General features: G+C 40.4%; 1 protein-coding gene across 1 annotated transcript in view; it reads left to right on the top strand.

The window, feature by feature from the left end:
• Positions 1–19,653, top strand: part of NR3C1 (nuclear receptor subfamily 3 group C member 1) — a 146,200-nt gene that overhangs the window by 75,589 nt on the left and 50,958 nt on the right. Inside the window, exons 3-4 of the mRNA XM_073651270.1 lie at positions 4,366–4,529; positions 11,241–11,357. Coding sequence (XP_073507371.1) covers positions 4,366–4,529; positions 11,241–11,357 — 281 coding nt within the window. The remainder of the gene's footprint in view (positions 1–4,365; positions 4,530–11,240; positions 11,358–19,653) is intronic.

Here is a 19,653-nt window from a genome sequence, read left to right as displayed (position 1 = left end):
TTCCTGGTTCTGGCTGTTGCTCTGAGGAGTTCTTCCTGCCGCTAAACTGAGTCATTTGTGACACAGGTTTAGTACTTTTTCTCATTGTGTGATATATATAGAATAGCTTTGTTCCGCTTGCTCTGTAAACTGCACACCTGAAACCACCTGCCTATATAAACAATTGGTGGCAGCTAGTTCCTTTTGCTATTGTGGAGTTGGCAGTGACCGTACCATGGGTGTATGGATGTTCCATGCGTTGGAATCGGAGGTGTATATGCCATACGCTCACGGAGTTCCCCAATAACTGGCCTAGTAGGGAAAACTGCTGCGGCCCGTCCATCACTTGTCGGAAAATTGTGTAATTGTCCTGACAATTGAAGGCAGCAGAGTTTCATCCTGTGACATTTTGGCTGTAATGTGTCCCATACACAGTACAGAGAGACGAGGAGTTCTTGCAGTTCGCTATGTAGCACATTAAAAGCAATGGCATGGAAAAACGTATTTGGTACGAATTAAGAAGTATAGCTGTAAAGATGACCTGCAAGCAAAGATGTATACTTTATTTTTTGAGGTGAGAATTTTAAGTTAATCATAGAAATATGCTTCTGAATCAAAGTTTTACCTTCACATGTACTATTGATTTTATGCAATGCTTGTTGAAACAGCAGTGACCATACATATTGAAAACCTTTGAATATTCAGTAAGGTACGGTCAGGCGCCTTTAGCAATGGTTGCTCTCCTATGAGAATAAAGGGTCTGGTAAGCATTGTTTTAGGCCAATACACATTTTCCCACATAATCTGTAACTGGACTATGCAGTCCTATGTAAAGGCGCCATGGTATGTGAAATTGTGCTCTTATTGGCAAAAAAAAAAACATTAACCATATTGTGCGGTTGTTTGTATTTTCCAATAGTTTTTTAGCTTGACACATGGTTGTGGATATGATGTATTCGTAACAATAGAGCTCCTGTTGCGGTTTTATCTGGAAAAACTGTAAGATGGAGCAAGATATCTGGGATTTTGTTGGATGCTACAATAAAATTCTTCAGCGTTTCCATGGTACTAGTGCAGGGTGACTTTTCAGAATTGGCACACAGCAAAAAACCTGCAGCGGCATGGAGGAATCTATACAGTAGTACTAAGCTGTGTAGAGGTGAATCCAGCTATGGGGTGAGGTAAGACTTTGTAGAAAGCTCAACTATACTGGTTTCAGCACCCCTTCTGCAGGTGCCTGTATAATGAAGTGTTTTGGCACCTGCTAGCAGTCCATCTGGTCTTCAGCAAGACAGTTGAGCTGGCTCCTCACCCCATTCCTACCAGAGTGGATGGTGAGACGAGGAAGGAAGTGGCTCCTAAGTGGAGAAGGAAGCCTCACAAGATAAATGAGTTTCTTGTTTACCTGTGCTATTGATTTATGCAGACTTAGTCCAATGCTCATTTAAATAACCCAGGAGCTTCTTTCAATGGCGCAGTTTCAGTTCATGTAAAACAAGATTGTCCCTGGGCCTCTAGTTCTAGGCACACTGTATTACATGGGTGTACTGCAATCTTATGCCTGCGTCTCTGTAAATGGTATTTACTGTGCAGACTATAAAATCACTCTCCATACATAGTCAGGGAGCATAGATAACAATTCTGGACTTGTTTTATTTGTCCTGTAGCTTATAGCATTACTGGACATACTCGCTTCTACCATATCACTACCTCATTTATAGTGTGTGTGTGTGGACCCCTTTCTAAAGCATTATCCACAGATACAGGTTTAACAATTGCAATTGGCTCCCATATATCTCCACAGCATAATGCTGATGCATGTAAAGAGAGCCACAAATATACGGAAGGATCTGAAACAGATATGACTGCTTACCCATATTATATGTAGTATGGGGACCACCACAATCCCCCACAGGTTTGTGGTGGTCCCCATACTACATATATTATGGATGAGCAGTGACCTATTGGTTTCAGTTAATTCTGTATATTTGTGCTTCTCTTTACATCTATCAGCATTATGCTGTGGCAATATGAGGAATCCAGTTACAATTGTTACACATGTTTCTGTGGATAATGCTTTTTAAGGGGTCTCCGTCTGTTTGCTCCTTTTTAAAACCATGTTTTTGGACTAAATTTTATTTAAACACTACTTTAATTTTTTTGTGTGGTTTTGTACATTCTCTGGGTATTCATATGTAGGAACAAAGGTTAGAGTAATCCACTCTAGACTTTTTGTATATTGATGGAGGGATGAATACTGTATGTATTAATATTATATGAAGTCGTGTACTCCTATCAGCACCTCAGTATGGCCATCAATGTGAGATTTGTCCATTGTTGAGCTGTGAAGCATTCTGCTAGTCTTAGTTTCCATACATGGCAGCATTAAACCAGCATGAAATAATCTGAGTAGTTTTTTGAAGAACCCATACTGACTAGTTGCAGAATTTGTGTTCTGCACAAAGCACGGTCAGTGGATCACAATCCCCCTTTCTGCTTGTTATATTGAGGGAATTGAATTGAAGGCAAATTGGAGATGACAGGCTATTTTCATATTCCATGTGACCGCAAACTCTTGTGCTGAGTACTAGGCACCTGCAAAGTAAACTGAAGGGGTGTGATGTCATTCATGACCTTGCATTGATGCTGCACCCATGCCGTAGGGTTCCTTCATTTCTTATTGCTTGCTATTAGAAGTAGGCTTTACACAGTTGTCATTACATATCTCTGGGGCTTTGCTTATGAATTAAATGTTAGGTTTGAAGAAATCGATTGTTGTTATCTGACAGAAGGAAATTACCATTTCAAAGCACAGGTTTAAATGTGATACTTCAGACATTTACAGACTGAATACTACATTTTGTATTTGGCTCTGACCAATTCAACTGACAAGTTAAAGGGAACTGTCACCAAGTTTTTCTCCCTATAAAGTAGGGCCAGCACCTGTAACCTCTCATAGAAATCATTCTAGAATGCTGTACGTATGTCCCCAATGGGCTCTACACAACACAAATGGCTTTTGTTATACTCTCCTACTGTCCGGTCCAATGGGTGTCGCTGACCTTGATCCAGCGTCTCCTCTCTTGCGATCGCAGTCCCCCTTCTTCCTTCATGTAGATGACATGGCCTACAGTGTCCTGCATCACGCTCCTGCACAGGCGTACTTCTCTCTGGCCTGTTGAGGGCAGAGCAAAGTTTTGTAGTGCGCTGTCACACTTTGCCCATTCCCCACTCATGTGAATTACAGTACTTTGCTCTGTCCTTGGCAGGGTAGAGAAGAGCCCCTACACAGGAGCAAAATAGGACACTGGATGACCTAGGATGTGTCATCCACATGAAGCAAGAAGGAGATAACTATTGCAAGGAGGGGAGGTACCGGATTAAGACCAGCAATGTCGACTAGATCATGGTGACATGAGTAGAATAGGTCTTTGTGTTGGGCCAGCCCCTGTATTCTAGAATGCTGTATAGATTTCCACAATGCACTCTACCCTACTTTGGTAAAGTCTCCCCCTTATTGTGCTTAAAAAGGGAACCAGTTTCTCAATGTTGGGTCTGATTCATGGTCCGAGCATGGACTGACCCAACACTATATAGCCTCGGGTAGGGTATGTGTGGGGTACATGCAGACAGTTTGTACCTTGATATGTACAGACATGAATGCTGGATGTGTGGCATTGGCCTTTAAATGTGTTTGCTAGTAGTCCATGGGGACAAATAGCCAAATGTTCTCCTGACTATGGTGTATGTTGTAGGACAGTCCAGTTAACCTTTGCAGTGTGCTCACTGGGCCAGCAGCGCATCAGATGTAAATCAGTCAGCACCCTTGTTATGTAGACATCTGCGGGACCCTCCTGGCGCAAACTTTGCGATAGTGTCCAATGCATTATGTTGGCAACATTGAAGCCAACAATGAGCACTGAATACAATTCCATAGTTTTAATCCACCAATTTGCACAGAAGAGCTGATAAATGTTGTCTTTCTCATACCTTTGCCAACATTGACATGCACCACTTCGTATGTCCACATCCACTAGGTCTCTGTAAACCTACAACAGGTGTCGGGTGCATTTTTTTTTTTTTTTTTTTTTTTTCCCCCGGATGGAGGAATTCTCTTTAGTTTTCATACATGTATCTGTGAAACACAATTTTGCTATCTGCTGGATGACATTGAATGTAACAAGTTAATAGCTGAAAGGTTACCTTTACTACAACTCTAGCATCCAGCTCAGATATTGGTCAACATCATAATATAGGAGGCCTTATTTTCGGAGCAACCATTGTAGAATGTTGGGCCACATTCTTGCCAGCCTCATCTTTCCCTATACTACCTGGATAAATCCAATATAATGCTTTTTTTTTTTTTGGGTCTTTTTTTCTCCACAGCCCTGCCATGAGATCTGATGCGAGTCCTTCTCCGTCCACTTCATCTGCAAGCACCGGACCACCCCCAAAACTTTGTTTGGTGTGTTCAGATGAAGCGTCTGGGTGTCATTATGGAGTATTAACCTGTGGCAGCTGCAAAGTATTCTTCAAACGAGCAGTAGAAGGTGCGTTCTTTTTACTACTTGTAATTATGAAACTAGTATACTATACAATTTTTAAAGTACTCTGCCAAGTGTCAAAGGCAAGACACTATGAAATTGATAAGTTACAACCTGATTATTTACTTTATCCTAATATTTAAGATATCTGCTTGCTGTCAGTGAATATGAAACCTTACTTTATGAGTAACCATGTGTGACCATTTAGCTGTGTAGCTTATCTACATTATTAAATGCAACCTGTCACTTGATTTTATGCAACCCAAACCATGAATCTGTGCTGGAGTGCATGCTTTCAGCTAGGCATTTTTTTATTTAAAGCATCTACCTATAGTCCCCAACCAGATCTTCAGACTTAACGAGTCGGGTACAGGCCGGTCCAGCTATTCTCCCACTGTTCCAGGTGATTTACTTGTCTCGTCCATATGTGTACTTGGCAAGAGACCGGTCAGTCGCCTAGAATGGTGGCTTTTCAAACTTTTTCTGAATAACACGAGCGTTTCTTAGGGAAATGTATACCTGTCAGCAATCGTGTAGCTAGGATCTATTCATTCTGTATGTGTTTTGGGGTGCATGAATTGACAAGTTCCCTTTTTAACACACATGCAGTCAATTACATGACAATGAATAATTTACTTCTAATGTATAAAAATACTAAGTTTTTTTGCTTAACTGCTTACCACACCATGACTTGTATATCCATCATGGAATGGGTATATGGTGTGAGCTTAAAAGCTGTTGGCTGGTGCTGGCTGTGGTATGCGAACAACTGAAATGTTAATGGTGGATGTTGGTAGTGGCATTTAAGTGGTATATTATCGGTTGGGCTCACATTCCTGCCCCACACAACACAATTGTTGATTGCTGTCTGTTTGCCATGGTATCCGTGGGCCTACTGAAGGCCTTTATCGCTGCCATTCTTCATGCATAAGGGTGTATGTATAATATTACAATATGATTTAGTTGCAGCAATCAAACAATCTCTGGTTAGTTCCCCTAGGGGAACTTTTTTCCTTTTTTGTTTTAAGTTCACTTCCTTTTCCCCATCCTAAGATATAAATTAAAGATGGCTAATTTTTCATGGACACAGCAAAAATGCTTATCAAAATATTAAATTAACTCCGCAAACCATGTTAAAGAAAAAATAATAATTAAATGTCAGAATTGTTATTTTTCTAGTCAACCCACTTCCCCAAAAAATACACTAAAAAGCCATGAGAACCGCAAAATGGTATCAATGAAAGCTACAGCTTAGCATGAACACTGACATACAGCCCAGTTGACAAAGATCTGATTTTTTTTTTTTTTTTTTTTTAAGGCATGTTAATAACCAAAACTTAAAGGTTTTTTTTTTTTTTTTTGTTCTAATCTTATTGAACACAAACGTGTTGCCAGGTTTTTGCTGCAACTTGAAAGGTGTAAAAACAAAGACTCTAAATTTCACTTTTTTTTTTTTTTTTTTTTTTTGATCGAATGGTGAAGGAAGAAAAGCTTTGTGTAAAATATTCTTGTTCCATGTTTATGGCACTCCCTTCTGCTACTTTAAGTCCTACTCAGTCCTGTTCTATATGACCTGAGTGGCTTGCGCAGGCTGAGTGGCTTGCGCAGGCTCCTCCAGGGCACAGGCCTGACAACAAAAGTCTATCGCCTGTGCACTGGCTTCTGTTCTGCATTACTGTGCTAATCACAAAAAATGCTTCAAATGTTCAGGTTGTATGGATGCTTTCTCTGCACCACTTTAGAATCCTAGTAGGTACATGTACTGTGCTTTGTATATTAACCCCTTCACTACCAATGACTTGTATGTCATCTACTATGTCCCTGCCTTTGTGGTCTCCAGTGCTGAGCCCACATCTTTCCCTGCAATTGATGGCAGATTTAATCAGTCATTAAGTGCCTCTATCAGCCGCAGATGGATCAGAGATCCACCTGCACCTGTTAACAAGTTAAATGCCACTGCCAATCACTGACAGCATCATTTAACACTTGTCAGCCGGAAGCATGTCACAAGTGCCTCCCATCAGTGCCCCTGTCACGTGATCGTGGGACGCTGATGGATTGTCATGACAGCCGAGGGTCTGCAGAAGACCCCCGTGCCGGTCATCACGATACTCCTGTAAACGCCAGCTTCTGACTGGCATTTATAGGAGACTTACAGCTGTCATCTTCCAGTCACCTGTGCCATACAGAAGTCCTGCTATGTATAGCAAAAATCACAATCTCCTAAGGTGACTAAACAGTTTATAAACTTTCATTTTTTTTTTTATTTTTAAAGAAAACTAGTTCAAATCACTCCCCACTAACAAGCAATCAAAACATCGTGTCTATCCCAAAATGGTATCATTAGAAAACACCAGGTCAAGCTGCAAAAAAATAAGCCCTCATCCAGAGCCTAAAAATGGAAACACTACAAGTCTCGGAAAATGGCGACAAATGCAAAAAATTTTGATACAAATTTTGGAATGTTTTTTTTTTTAAAACATGTTTGGTATCTGTGTACTTGTACTGACCTGGGGAATCATATATTACCAGGTCAATTTTACCATATAGTGAACATGGGATATGTATGTATGTATGTATTTGCAATTTCACCGCACTTGGAGTTTTTTTTTTTCAGTACAAGATATGGTAAAATTAATGGTGTCATTCAAAAGTACAACTCATCCCGCAAAAAAACAAGCACTCGTATGGCTATATTGATGGAGGAATAGTTATGGCTCTTGAAAGGGGAAGAAGAAATAAACTGAATCGCCCAAGGGTGAAGGGGTTAAATGCATCCCACGTCACACTTTAACCCCTATAATAGTTCGACACGCGTCCTATCCCCCTGTTTGGTGCGGGTTCCAGCGTGGAGGCTGCACCTTTCTGGGCACATGTCAGCTGTATAGATCAGCTGACATGTGCCTGCAACAGCCGCGAGTAGAAACTAGTTAAATGCCGCTGTTAATCTGACAGCGGCATTTAACTTGTGCTTCCTGGAAGCACGTCGTTGGCTCTGCCCATCGGCGACCCCGTCATATGATCGTGGGTCACTGATGAGTTGGCATGACAACCTGTGGTCTGCAGGAGACCCCTGCGGTTGTCATTGCCAGATGGCTATGAGCAGCTGTTGGCGCATATAGCAAGTGAGCAATTCTGCTACACACAGATCTAATCATCGCCTGTGTGTAGCAGAGGTGATTAATATAATATATAATTTAAACTTTTATATTTATTTTAAATGATTATATCGCCCCATTCAAAATAAAACAATAAAAAAATCACATATACACATTTGTTATTGCCACCTTCAGAATCGCCCAATCTTTCAATATAAAAAAAAAAGAATCCGATCGGTAAATGGCGTAACGAGAAAAAAATTCAAAATGCCAGAATTGTGGAGTTTTTTCTTTTGGTCTCCACAAATGGTATCCATAAAAATGTCAGTTCAGCTCGCAAAAAATAAGCACTCACCCGGCCCCAGATCCCGAAAAATGGAGACGCTATTGGTCTTGGGAAAATGGCGTTTTTTTTTTGTTTTTTTTTTTTATTATTTTACCAAACTTTTGGATATTTTTTTTCACCACTTAAACCTATACATGTATCTACGAACTTGCAATGACCTGGAGAATCATAACAGCATTTGTGAACATGGTTAAAAAAAAAAAAAAGAAAAACTGTGGCGTTGCACTTTTGCAATTTCACAGCACTTGGAATTTTTTTCCTGTTTTCCAGTACACAATATGGTAAAACCAATGGTGTCATTCAAAAGTACAACTGCAAAAAATAAGCCCCCACATGGCCATATTGACAGTAAAGTTATGGCTCTGGGAAGAAGGGGAGCAAAAAAACAAAACGAAAACTTAACCCCTTAATGACCGGGCCATTTTAAAAGAAAACAATAGATGCTGAGGTGCAATTGGTGTCCTATAGAGTAATATGTAGTGAACAACTTTGTAATAGGTCGTCATACTCAGTGCAGTCATTGACTATACACAGAACTGAGGGACTCTATACACCACACTACATTACCGGGCATATTATGGGTGTAAATTAGTGATGAGCGAGCATGCTCGCCACTGCTCGGAGCTCGCAGAGTACTTGCGCGATGCTCGGGTCCCAGTCCTGCATGTTTAGCGCTATTTAGAGCACCAATCATGCAGGGATTGCCTGCCACTCACTGTAATGCCGCAGCCATGGTGGTTGTGGGTATTACCCCCTTCGCAGGCTTCAAACATCTGCCCCAGCTGTTTACTTAACCTCCGCTAGAGACTAGAATTACGGGGAACCCCACGCCAATTCTTTTTATTTTTTAAATCCTTTACTTGTTGTTTAGTTTTAAAATACTGTAACCAACAGTCACTGTACTCATTATACAGGGTGGTCCAAAAGTAGGTGGCCAGAAAATAATAACATTTATTTTGATTTATATATAAATTATATTTACTAACACAAGCATAACATTGACAATTAAATTTTATTCTGAACAATAATACAAAAGCCCTTAAATTTTATCAATGCAGGTGCTCAACCTGTTTTCCATTACAATTTGCACAGCTTTGAAGTCGCCTCTTGCGCTTCGACAAACTTTTTGCACAAGTCTCTTTGGGTATTAATTTCTTGAAATGCATCTCTTATGTAATTTTTCAAATCACTGACACTTTTTGGTTTTCAACTATAAACTTTTTGTCCTAGAGTACTCCCCAAAAGAAAAAATCCATTGGGGTCAAGCCTGGTGAACGCGCCGGCCAATCCATTTATTAGGAAATGTTTCATCAGGATACTCGCGGACTACTCTGGAATAATGTGGAGGGGCCCCATCTTGTTGGAAATAAAGGTCATTTGAATTAGGCTGTTGCTGTAACTGGGGAACAACTTGATTCATTAGAATTATCAAGATACTTATCTCCTGTGACTGCACCATCAAAAAATATTGGTCCTAAAATGCCAAAACTTGAAATAACACCCCAAACATTGACACCAGGCTCATTTAGTTGTTGCTCTGTCATGTTCATCCTCCAATAAACCATGAATTAGACGTGGACGATAAGCTTTCCACCCAATAGATTTCAGGATTCGCATGATAGAAGCTTGTGAAATTCTCAATTCCAAAGAGGCTCTTCTGATGGACTTTTTTGGACTCTGAACTTGTTGCTGAAACATTTGTTATCTTCTGTACAGACTGTTTTGGGTCGACCAGTTTTTGGAGCACTAAGGATTGAGCCAGTGGCATTGAATTTGTCATGCATGCGGTAAATGGTTTGTCTCTTTGGGGCTTGAGTACCAAATGTTTCAACCCAATTTGCTCTGACTGTTTCAGCATTTTGAGATTTCCAATACTCTGTTAAAATCCATTTTCTTTGATCTGTATTTAAATTATTTGCCATTATGTGTTATCTGAATTATCTGAAAAGAAAACCATTTGGGGGAAATCTATCTGTGAAAACGGCTCAGTTGCCCTTAGCAACCAATCAGATTCCACCTTTCATTTTCCAAAGAGTCTGTGAGGAATGAAAAGTGGAATCTGGTTGCTAAGGGCAACCGAGCCCGTTTCACTTTACACCATGTTTGATAAATCTCCCCCTTCATAACCTTATTACTCTTTCTGTCCACCTACTTTTGGACCACCCTGTATGTGACTGACATGTTTCTATCTATCTAATCTATGTGTGATGTTCTATTCTATCTGTTCTAAATTGTCGGGTACCGGTGTATGCAGCTGCTGAATTGCTGGCCTTTTTAAAGAGACGAGTGCGTGAAAATCGGAGGGCACTAATGTTCCGAGTGCCCTGCTATGTTTTTCATGCACCCTCCTATAATACCCTGCCTGTCTGCCTATATATTCCGCCTGCCTGCCATGTTTCATTGAGCACTGTTTCCATCGATTTTGGCAATTTTTGACCACCTGCAGACCGCCGGGCGGGGGGGCCGCCAGAAAAATGCTCGAGTTTCCCATAGACTTACATTGGGATCGTTGCTCGGGTTGAGCACCCGAGTATCGCGATATGCTCGGCCCGAGCTTCAAGCACCCGAGCATTTTAGTGCTTGATCAACACTAGTGTAGATCTCATTTAACGTGTGTATAAAATGTGACAGCTCTGATGAACCGGTCTACCTCACTAACTAAATGATCTCATTACATTAATCAAGTGTTTCTCGGGTTGTCAGATGGAACACTTTTGAGAAATATACAGGAGACATCTGCTGGGGTAAATTAAGGTAAAATGGAAAATGAAAGCCATATTTTGTGTTACTGCTGTATTCAGCTAGATGGAAGGTATAGTCTCTTACTTCTAGAATGAAGAAAAACTAATGATGACTAGGCTGGCTTGATAAAAGATGGAGTTTACATATAGCTGCTTTTTACAGCAACTCTCCTCCCTTAAGTTATAAAGGCGTATACACACACCATAATATGGGAAGGGGTTGTTGTAATAGGACATCCCATCTAAAGCTTAGTGTTAAATTGCCCTGGAGTGCTACAGGAAAATGATGCCTTTGAAACTTGTGTAGCTGTCCGATTACTCTGCAAAGACCTTGTTTTATAGAGATGCTGGTAATTGAAGATATGACTTGAGCACCCCCCAACTAAAAAAAAAAAAAAATATGAAATGCCCCATTATCAGGTTATGCAAGAAGAATTCTGGGGTACATTACACCTATATTTATCATTAAATTCATCCTACAGAAATTCATGCCTTTTTATATATATATATAATGTAATATATTTTTATATAGGTCAGCACAATTACCTTTGCGCTGGAAGAAATGATTGCATCATTGATAAAATACGGAGGAAAAACTGCCCAGCCTGCCGTTATCGTAAGTGTCTCCAAGCTGGGATGAATCTAGAAGGTAAGAAGGCTTTTCTTTATCTCCTGTAAGGAATAATGAATACTAAATCTGGGACCACATTGCATTAAAAAAATGTGCATTCAATTGGACAGTGTTATAATGAAAACATGAAAATTAAAGTAAAAAGGAACTTGCCATGTTTGACATCTAATGAGCCAGTGTCAGCTTTGACCTGGTCAGAAGTGCTGCATGCTTCTCGTACATGTTTTGATATAAAGCCATGTAGGTGTCATCATGCACTTGAATTGGAACCTTGGATGGTTATACAGGGTGAAATGGTTAGTTTGTTAATTGGTCAAGCCAGAGTGTAATTTTATTTTTTGGGGGACATCATGCACAAATCAGACAAGCAAAAAAAAATTTTCAGAGGTTTTGTGTATTTAAAAAGAAGCCCTGCAGATATAGCAGCAGCCTCAAATGCCAAATAGTAGTACATGGCCTCTGTCCACATTACCCAGACAATGTACCTGAAGACCTTTTCACATTCTAATCTAGCAGGATGCAGTTGGCATGGGTGACCCTTAGTGGCATTTCTTAGAAAATGTATTTTTATCTTTTTTGTAATTATTATATTATATTATATTATATTATATTATATTTTTTTTGTCTTGCTTGATGAACTGATTGATGTAATTTTGACTCTAAAGGGAATTTGTCAGTAGGATCAACCCTCCTAAGCCATCTATGTTGGCATATAGGTAATAGGAAGCTGAATAAAATGATATCTGATGTTCCAGTGAAATCCACATCTTTCTTAGATCTTAGCTCATTTACATATATGGGCCATACCTAGAGCTGCAGGAGAATCTGCCTCCACAGATTATTTTTAATTAAGGAATTACCACTGTAAGACATGTAGCTATCACTTTAAGGAGTCAAAATAAATTTCTACTGTACTAACCTTTTCTGCAGCTCTCACAGCTCTGCTGTTTTACAACACGGTCTGCTTGTGAGCTAGAAGCAGAAGAACTGAGGGACACCTGCAGATCTCGGTTCTGATCTCACAGCCGAGCTGTGTGAGAGCAGCCATTACATGTCTAACACTGGTAATGCCCTTTATATTTCAAATCCCTGGAGGCAGATTCTCATGCAGACTCGTGTCCGGCCCATAGACCTTCTAACGTACCAGAAATTTACGGTTTTCTTTTCTAAGACATCTGATCACAGAATTCAAGGAATCTTTTATTTGGACCTACATGCCCATATAGATGGCCTAAAAGGCACGATCATACTGACATTCCCTTTAACTTCACACAGAATTTTGGGTAAAGCCACTGCAATTTTTGAATGCATTAATTTTTTTCTTCTCTCTAAATCACTTGCAGGGTGCATGGGTTTAGTATGTTGTGGTCCAATCGAATTTCCTGTGTTTGCACAAAACTACACCATTCTGCTGTTTTTTTGCTTTAAAAAAATCATAATTTGCCTAGGGTACATAAATAGGGTCTGGTCAAAGACTATTCAGACCCACAATTTTTGTAGAACGTGGTTGGTGTTTTTTTTTTTTTTTTTCTCTGTCAAGCTAACCGTTGCTGTCCAGTATGCAGCTAACATTGGAAAGTATTTCTGCAAACTGTATAGCCTTAGCCCTAAAGTGTTCACATTAGTTATCCAGGAGCACAGGGACAGTAGTAATGTTCTTGATATGTATGCCTATTGAACTATTCAACAAATTGCGTAGGTAGTGTTAGTCGTAAGCTTTCCTTCACAAGGTGTTCATTAAAAAGGTTAACCCTAGAATGCATGACCATAAAAATCTACATTTTCACATACCTGGGGCCTTTTAGGCCCGTGTGCAAATAACATGGAATAACTCAAACAAAAATGACAAACAACTATATACCTGAGGAATACCTAGAGTTTCAAAATTCTAACTAAAGTAATCTTGCAGAAAATAGAAAACAATTAACAGGGCGGGCCTGCGAGGCCCCAGGTATGCGTTCTAGGGTTAAGCGGCACTAAAGGATTATATAATTGTACCCTATCTTTGTTTTAAACACACTTTGCTGGAAGATAGATCCTCCCATAATGTGGACTTTGCCTTCTATCTAATTTTGTATAAGGGGACTGTGGCCGTATGTCGGGGGAGGGGGGGGGGGGGTGTCTATGTCTGGATGAAGTGTCACTATCCAGAGTTTCACAAATTGGAAAACTGTATCTAGATCTGTGTATACAGAGGATTATACTGTAGTAACTCAACTATGTACCACTGCAGAGGGTAGAGGAGGCATTTCTTTTTGTGCAATGGTATGAAATTGCCAATTTCTTGCAATAATTAAACCTTTTTCTGATTTGTCTTTAGAAGGGTTGTCTGGTACTTCATTGATGGCGTATCCTTTGGCTGGGTCATCCATATCACATTTGTGGGGGTGTGACATCTGGCACATCTACTAATTGGCTATTGTTATGGAGTGTAACGGCATAGCTGGCTACTGTATAGCAGATAAAGCCCCCGTCACACTAAGCAAGATCGCTAGCAAGATTGCTGCGGAGTCACAAGTTTTGTGACGCAACAGCAACATCAGCAGCGATCTCGCTACTTCTGACACTTAGCAGCAACCAGGCCCCTGCTGTGAGATCGCTGGTCGTGTCTGAATGGCCTGGACTTTTTTTGATCGTTGCGCTCCCGCTGGGCAGCATGCATCGGTGTGTTTGACACCTTACCAACGACCTCGTTGGCGACTCAGACACAAACACATAGGCGTGCGTCGTTATACAGGTCACTGCATAAAGGAAGGGAAGATCGGTCTGTTTGACATCTCACCACCGACCACATAGTGACGCAGCAACGATCCCTGTCAGGTCGTATCATTGTTGGGATCGCTGTAGCGTCGCTAAGTGTGACGGTACCTTTTAGCCATCAAAGTACTACACAGCCCAGTAATTGGCAATCAGAAAAAACATCCATTGCAAAAAATAGGCTAATTTTTAAAAAATGAAAGGATAGGCAACTGTATAGTGGCCACAACTGATTACTACAGCGCTACCCCTATTTGAATAGTGGTGGATGAGCAGTACCTTGCCACTATACAGTAGGCAGACGTATGCTTTTCTACACCAACAGCTGGTTGGTGTGGGTGCAACACCTGATCTGGAAATGGCTTAACCTTAGAATAGGTCATCAATATAAAGTTCTGGACAACCCCTTTACGTCACATGTTTAAAATGAATTAACCCCTTTTGCTTTGCAAAGTTCCAGTTCGAACAATAAATCAGGTATTGATTAACTTTGGAACAAAGATCTATTTTTAATACATCAATTGTTTAGGTTTTGAAGATGAGCAGTGTTTAAATGTGGCAATAACTTGAAAATTTAATATTTTCTAACTAAAATTGGTTCTCAAAGAATAAACTATAAATAAACTAAAATATCAGCATAAATTACCTTTTTAATTGGCAGATCACTTTTTTTCTTTGAAGCTATTTGGTATACTATATTAAAATGACTGTCTTGCTACACTCACAAGCCCTGTCCTAATGTGTAACTGTGAAGAGTGTATGTGAATTGGAAAACTCTGCTGCTGTGACTTGGAGATGAACTATAGCACATATCAAGCCTTCTCCAGGCCACAGGATGCTCCTCGCAGACACTGCTGTTCACCCTTCTAAAATGCAGCCATTTTGCATCAGCACCCCTGGTATCTCCAGTATTGGATCAAATGGACAGGGTGGACTGCAGTGTGAGCAGCCTCATCTTGCCTCTGCACTACAGGTGTCTTTTCTGACAAAATTTATCTAAATCCAGTTTATAAATCACATCACATTACAGAAATGTAAAAAATTTTTACATTAGGGTCACATCGCACTGGTCAGCTTCTGGATCTTAGGTGCTGGGCATTAAGTTACATTGCTGCACAGTCTGAAACCACAGGCAGAACAGGCAACTTAGCGGGGTCCCATAGTAACCCAGTTTGGAAACAATAGAACTGTAATGAGACAAGATTACAGAAAGTCTGTGCCCATGATGCAGAAATGCTCTGGATTTTTTCCTGAGCGTTTCTGCATCTCCCTGGCAGAAAAAACACATGTGGATTTTACATACGCTTGTCCCTGGCAGAAAAACGCATGTCCCCTGTTTTTCGCATGCGGGTTATCAAGCGCTTTCCAAGCGATTTTGGCATCACTTGGGAAAAGTGCTTGACAACTTGGTAACACTATATAAATCCATGCAACCGGCATATATAGTGTGACCAAGTTAATAGTTAAAAAGAATGGTAAAAAATAAACATACTCTCCTTCTGATGGCCCCCGCTCTCCTTAGCGATGCGTCCGGTCTCCCCGGCATCTCACGATGGTCTAAAAAGACCTTCCATGACTTAATTTAGTCATATGACAGGTCACGCGGTCGCATGACCTGTTACATGACTAAATGAGGTCATGGTAGGTCCTTTTAGACAATCACGAGCTGCTGGGGAGCCAGGATGCATCGCTAAGGAGAGCAGGGGCCATCAGAAGGCGACTGTTTTTTTTATTTTAATTTTTTTTTTTTTTTTTTTTTTTTTTTTACAGGTACTATGGTACCCAGGTGTGGATGAGTCTCCTCTCCTCCAGAACTGGGTACCATCCGCACATTTAATCGCTTAATATCCGTATGTGCAAATGTAGTCATGCGGATATTAAGCGATTCAATGTAAGTAAATGACTGGAATCTAGGTCTCTGTCCCCAGGTTTTTGCTATCCCATCAGAACTGCATAATATAGGGACACATTCCCTTTCATAGCTGCTTTTCGGTATGGACCTCTTTTACTAAAGTCACTGGTTTTAGTATTTCTTTAACCCTGTTAATGGCGTACAGCATCCTGTAGTGCATTTATTACAAGTAGCATGTAAAGCAATTCTTCTCTGTAAATGGAAAGGGCTGGTGCTATTTGTGGAGTCATTAATGCGCTGTCATCCTCCACAGAGGAGGAGGTTAAAGAGCAGCCTCTTACTTTTCCTTTTCTCATCTGTGCAAGGGCTGCTTACACGTTCAGATTGTTTCTTATGTACAGAAAACTAAGTGGCCTGATTTGCAATGAGCAGCATGTACCACTTTGTACAGGAAGAATATGTTTTTGCATATGAATGAGCATTAACCATAATGCATTTTAATGACTGACGTAGAACAGATTCCACTGAGGAATAGAGTTTGAGTCCAAGCCAGTGGCCAGACCCTAAGAAGTTGATGCAGGTTTATGACAAAGGGGGGAAAAACACATCACAAGATGAAAGAACATTTACCGTCTCACCACAGTATTTATAGACATATTTTACATAGTACAAAGAGTGGCTGTGCGCGCTTATGTCCTTATATTCCCTTTAATCACTTCATGAGGAATGTTCTCCTTCCTTTCTCCAGTCTGTATATGCCTGGTGTAAAGAAAAAGGAAAATGATACGTTCATTGTTGTATAAGCAAAGCACTTTCTAAAAGTTAAAGAAGTTTTTAAAATTAGATCCAAATGTTGTTCTGCTGCTTCTCCATTAAGATTACAAAATCTCACTGCTGGAGTATTCTGGGAGAAGAATCGGCCCTTAATCACTTACATACATGCTTTCTGCTGGAATTCTATGACTAGATACATGCATGGGCAGAAATGTGTTCTTGCCAAGAACCAGCGACTGGTGGTTTCCATGTATAGTCAAACAAAATTGTAGAAAATTGCAGTGCACTTAACCTACTTGCACCTCGCCTCATCCTAAACATTTAGTGACATGGGCTCCACAGCACAGACTACTTTTCACTGATCTCCACCCCCTCTTTCCAAGAGCTCAGCTTTTATAATGCGGGGTTAGTTTTTTATGGAGTTTTTTTTTCTGAAGCTTGGTGTCAAAGTACATTAGATTTAAAAAAAGCAGTTTCTCACTATCTCCTAATATTCATTGATCCTAATTTGTCTATTACAAGATTTCTATATATGCTTCATTTTATATGGTTTGTCTCAAAATATCAGCCATTTGCTTCTTCCTGCTGTCTGGCTCTAAGGCAGCTGGATGGAGCAGCTTCCCCTCACTGCTTGGTGTCCAAAAAGGAGAATTATTTTTAGGTTCCATAACTCTGCACAGATCGGTAGCAGTCCAGGGAATCTCAGCAGGTTTTTGCTACCTCCTGAGAACAGCATGATGTAGGCAAGAACACCCTGAATCCAGCAATGTCATCTTGGTTTTCTGGGTGCATCCCTTCTGACAGTTTTTAAATTTAGAATGCAGCAGAGCTGAGAGCTTCCCACACCAGGCTCTTTGTACAAAGTCCATAGACCGTGAGCTGCCTATCACAGGAGGGGGTGGAGTCAGACCAAAAACCTACTGACAGATTCCCTTTAATGAATAAGGAGCATCCCACTCCCCCCTAATCGATACTGGTGCCAATCCTAATCTAACCTAATTGTGACCAGCCCCCTGAAAAGTTTACTTATTAAGCATTTTGACAACTTGCTTAGTTTGGTTTTATTTCCCTGCAGTATTTCTACAAGATGCATGTTCCTTAAACTCTATTAAAGCGAGTTGAGGTCCCATACACAAGACTATTCACTGGTCCAGCTGACAGTCTTGTGTGTATGGAAGGATCTCCAAAGCCTCTTCCTAATGACAGAAGTTTGACATTTTAAAGGACATCTATGATCAGAAAATGACCTGTTGTAGTTTTCACTGTAAAGGAACCTGAAATCTTGCAGTTTTTCTCATTGGCCTCTTGAGGTTCCGAACACTAAAAAAGCCTTTCATTGTACATGTGTCGGCGTTGCCTTTATTGTGACCAGTGAATGGCTTGGTAAGCATTGCTGTCTATTTCTAGTTCTATTACACCCTAAAGTATTTGCATTCATGTAGAATGGATTTTATAAATAAATAAAAGCGGTCAGGAAGCGGCGTAACCCTCGCTGTGCCTCTTTAGGGGTGTAACAGTTAAAGCTCTGTCATGCGAATGCTCTTGTTTAACTCCGCTTTGGGACATAGGCCCCTGCCAAGTTCTGGAAGGCTAGAGAGAAAATATTAAAAAAAAAATTATGTAATCCCGTTCCATAAATTCTATTTTTCACCCTTGAAAATGTGTTGGATTGGCCTGAAATTGGCATAAACAAGGTCTCCACACCAGTGTATGTGCTGTCTCTGGTATGAGGATTTAAGGGTAAGCCTGTGCATGGAAACGGCTTCTTTTCCTTTCCAAAGTAAATGGCAGTCTTACTGTATCATCCCCCTCTGGCTCCAATGAAAAGCATTACTGTTTTCCAAATTAAATATGTACAGTAGTTCCAGGTCCAGGAGGTAGAAAAGCGTACTGTATGCTCTGGCAGTCCCTTCTATGAAGCGCTCTTATGGAACATGTATGGCAAGATCAGATAAGAAGCTGGTCCTATCCAATGTGTGCAACACAAAGGAGATTCTTTAAGAATTTGCTTTTGTTTTTAAGGGATTTTTCAAGTTGAGACATCTTTTATGGTCCCCAACGCTCAAGTATATTTTAAGTCTGCAGCAGGTAAGATTCTGAGCAAAATCAGCTTGGACTCTTGAGTGATCGAACAAATCCAGTGTGAGCAAATTCCCTTTTTGTTGGAGACTGTTTCCCTTTCTATAGCAATACAATGGGTTCTAAAAATATAAATCTCTGCCCCTCTATTGGACTGTTTGTGCATCTGCATACTTCTGTAAAGGCTCAAAATACTTTTTTTTTTTTTTTTTTTTTTTTTGTATGGTCATGTTAAACAAACATGTAACCATAGTGCTTTTTTTCACAGACGGCCTAAAGGCTTCCAGACTCCTATAAAATCTTTGGTCGGGAGAATACTACTGTTGGGTGGACAAACAGTTGAATAAGGTGTATGGTACCTCAATTTCTACAATTTTTTTTTTTTTTGGTGCACATTGCCTCTTCATAGTTGAAGAGGACTTGTACTCTATAGCGCCACCTAATGGAAGCAGCAATCCTACAAGTCACAATCCTCCCTTTAACTAGCCTTGCAATATGACTTGGGATAAAAGCCAAATCAGAATCTCAATTTGCAGACAGTGTTTCGGGCTGTTGGCCCTCATCAGTGCAAAGTATGAGAACAGATTTGGCTAGATGAGAGGCTCTGGACTGAGGTCTAAGGGGTAGTGTTTCTCCTTCTGGAGAGTGACACACCAGCTCTGGCACGTCAAGGTAAGGAGGCTTATTTTCCTTGCAATGCTCCTCTGAAAAAATTAGTGTGCAAATTACCTCTTCAGAGATAAAGAGGACTTAAACTGTATAGCGCCACCTAATGGTCTCATTTCCTCCAACCTCTTCACCATACATTTTTTTTTTTTTTTTTTTCTTTTGATGCTCCTCCCTTCCCAACCT

Source organism: Phyllobates terribilis, unplaced genomic scaffold (genome assembly GCF_046119375.1).
Source record: "Phyllobates terribilis strain yellow unplaced genomic scaffold, ASM4611937v1 Scaffold_11__3_contigs__length_659146591, whole genome shotgun sequence".
Taxonomy (NCBI): Eukaryota; Metazoa; Chordata; class Amphibia; order Anura; family Dendrobatidae; genus Phyllobates; species Phyllobates terribilis.
The sequence above is the reverse complement of the archived record's forward strand: the minus strand, read 5'-3'. Positions and strand labels throughout refer to the sequence as shown.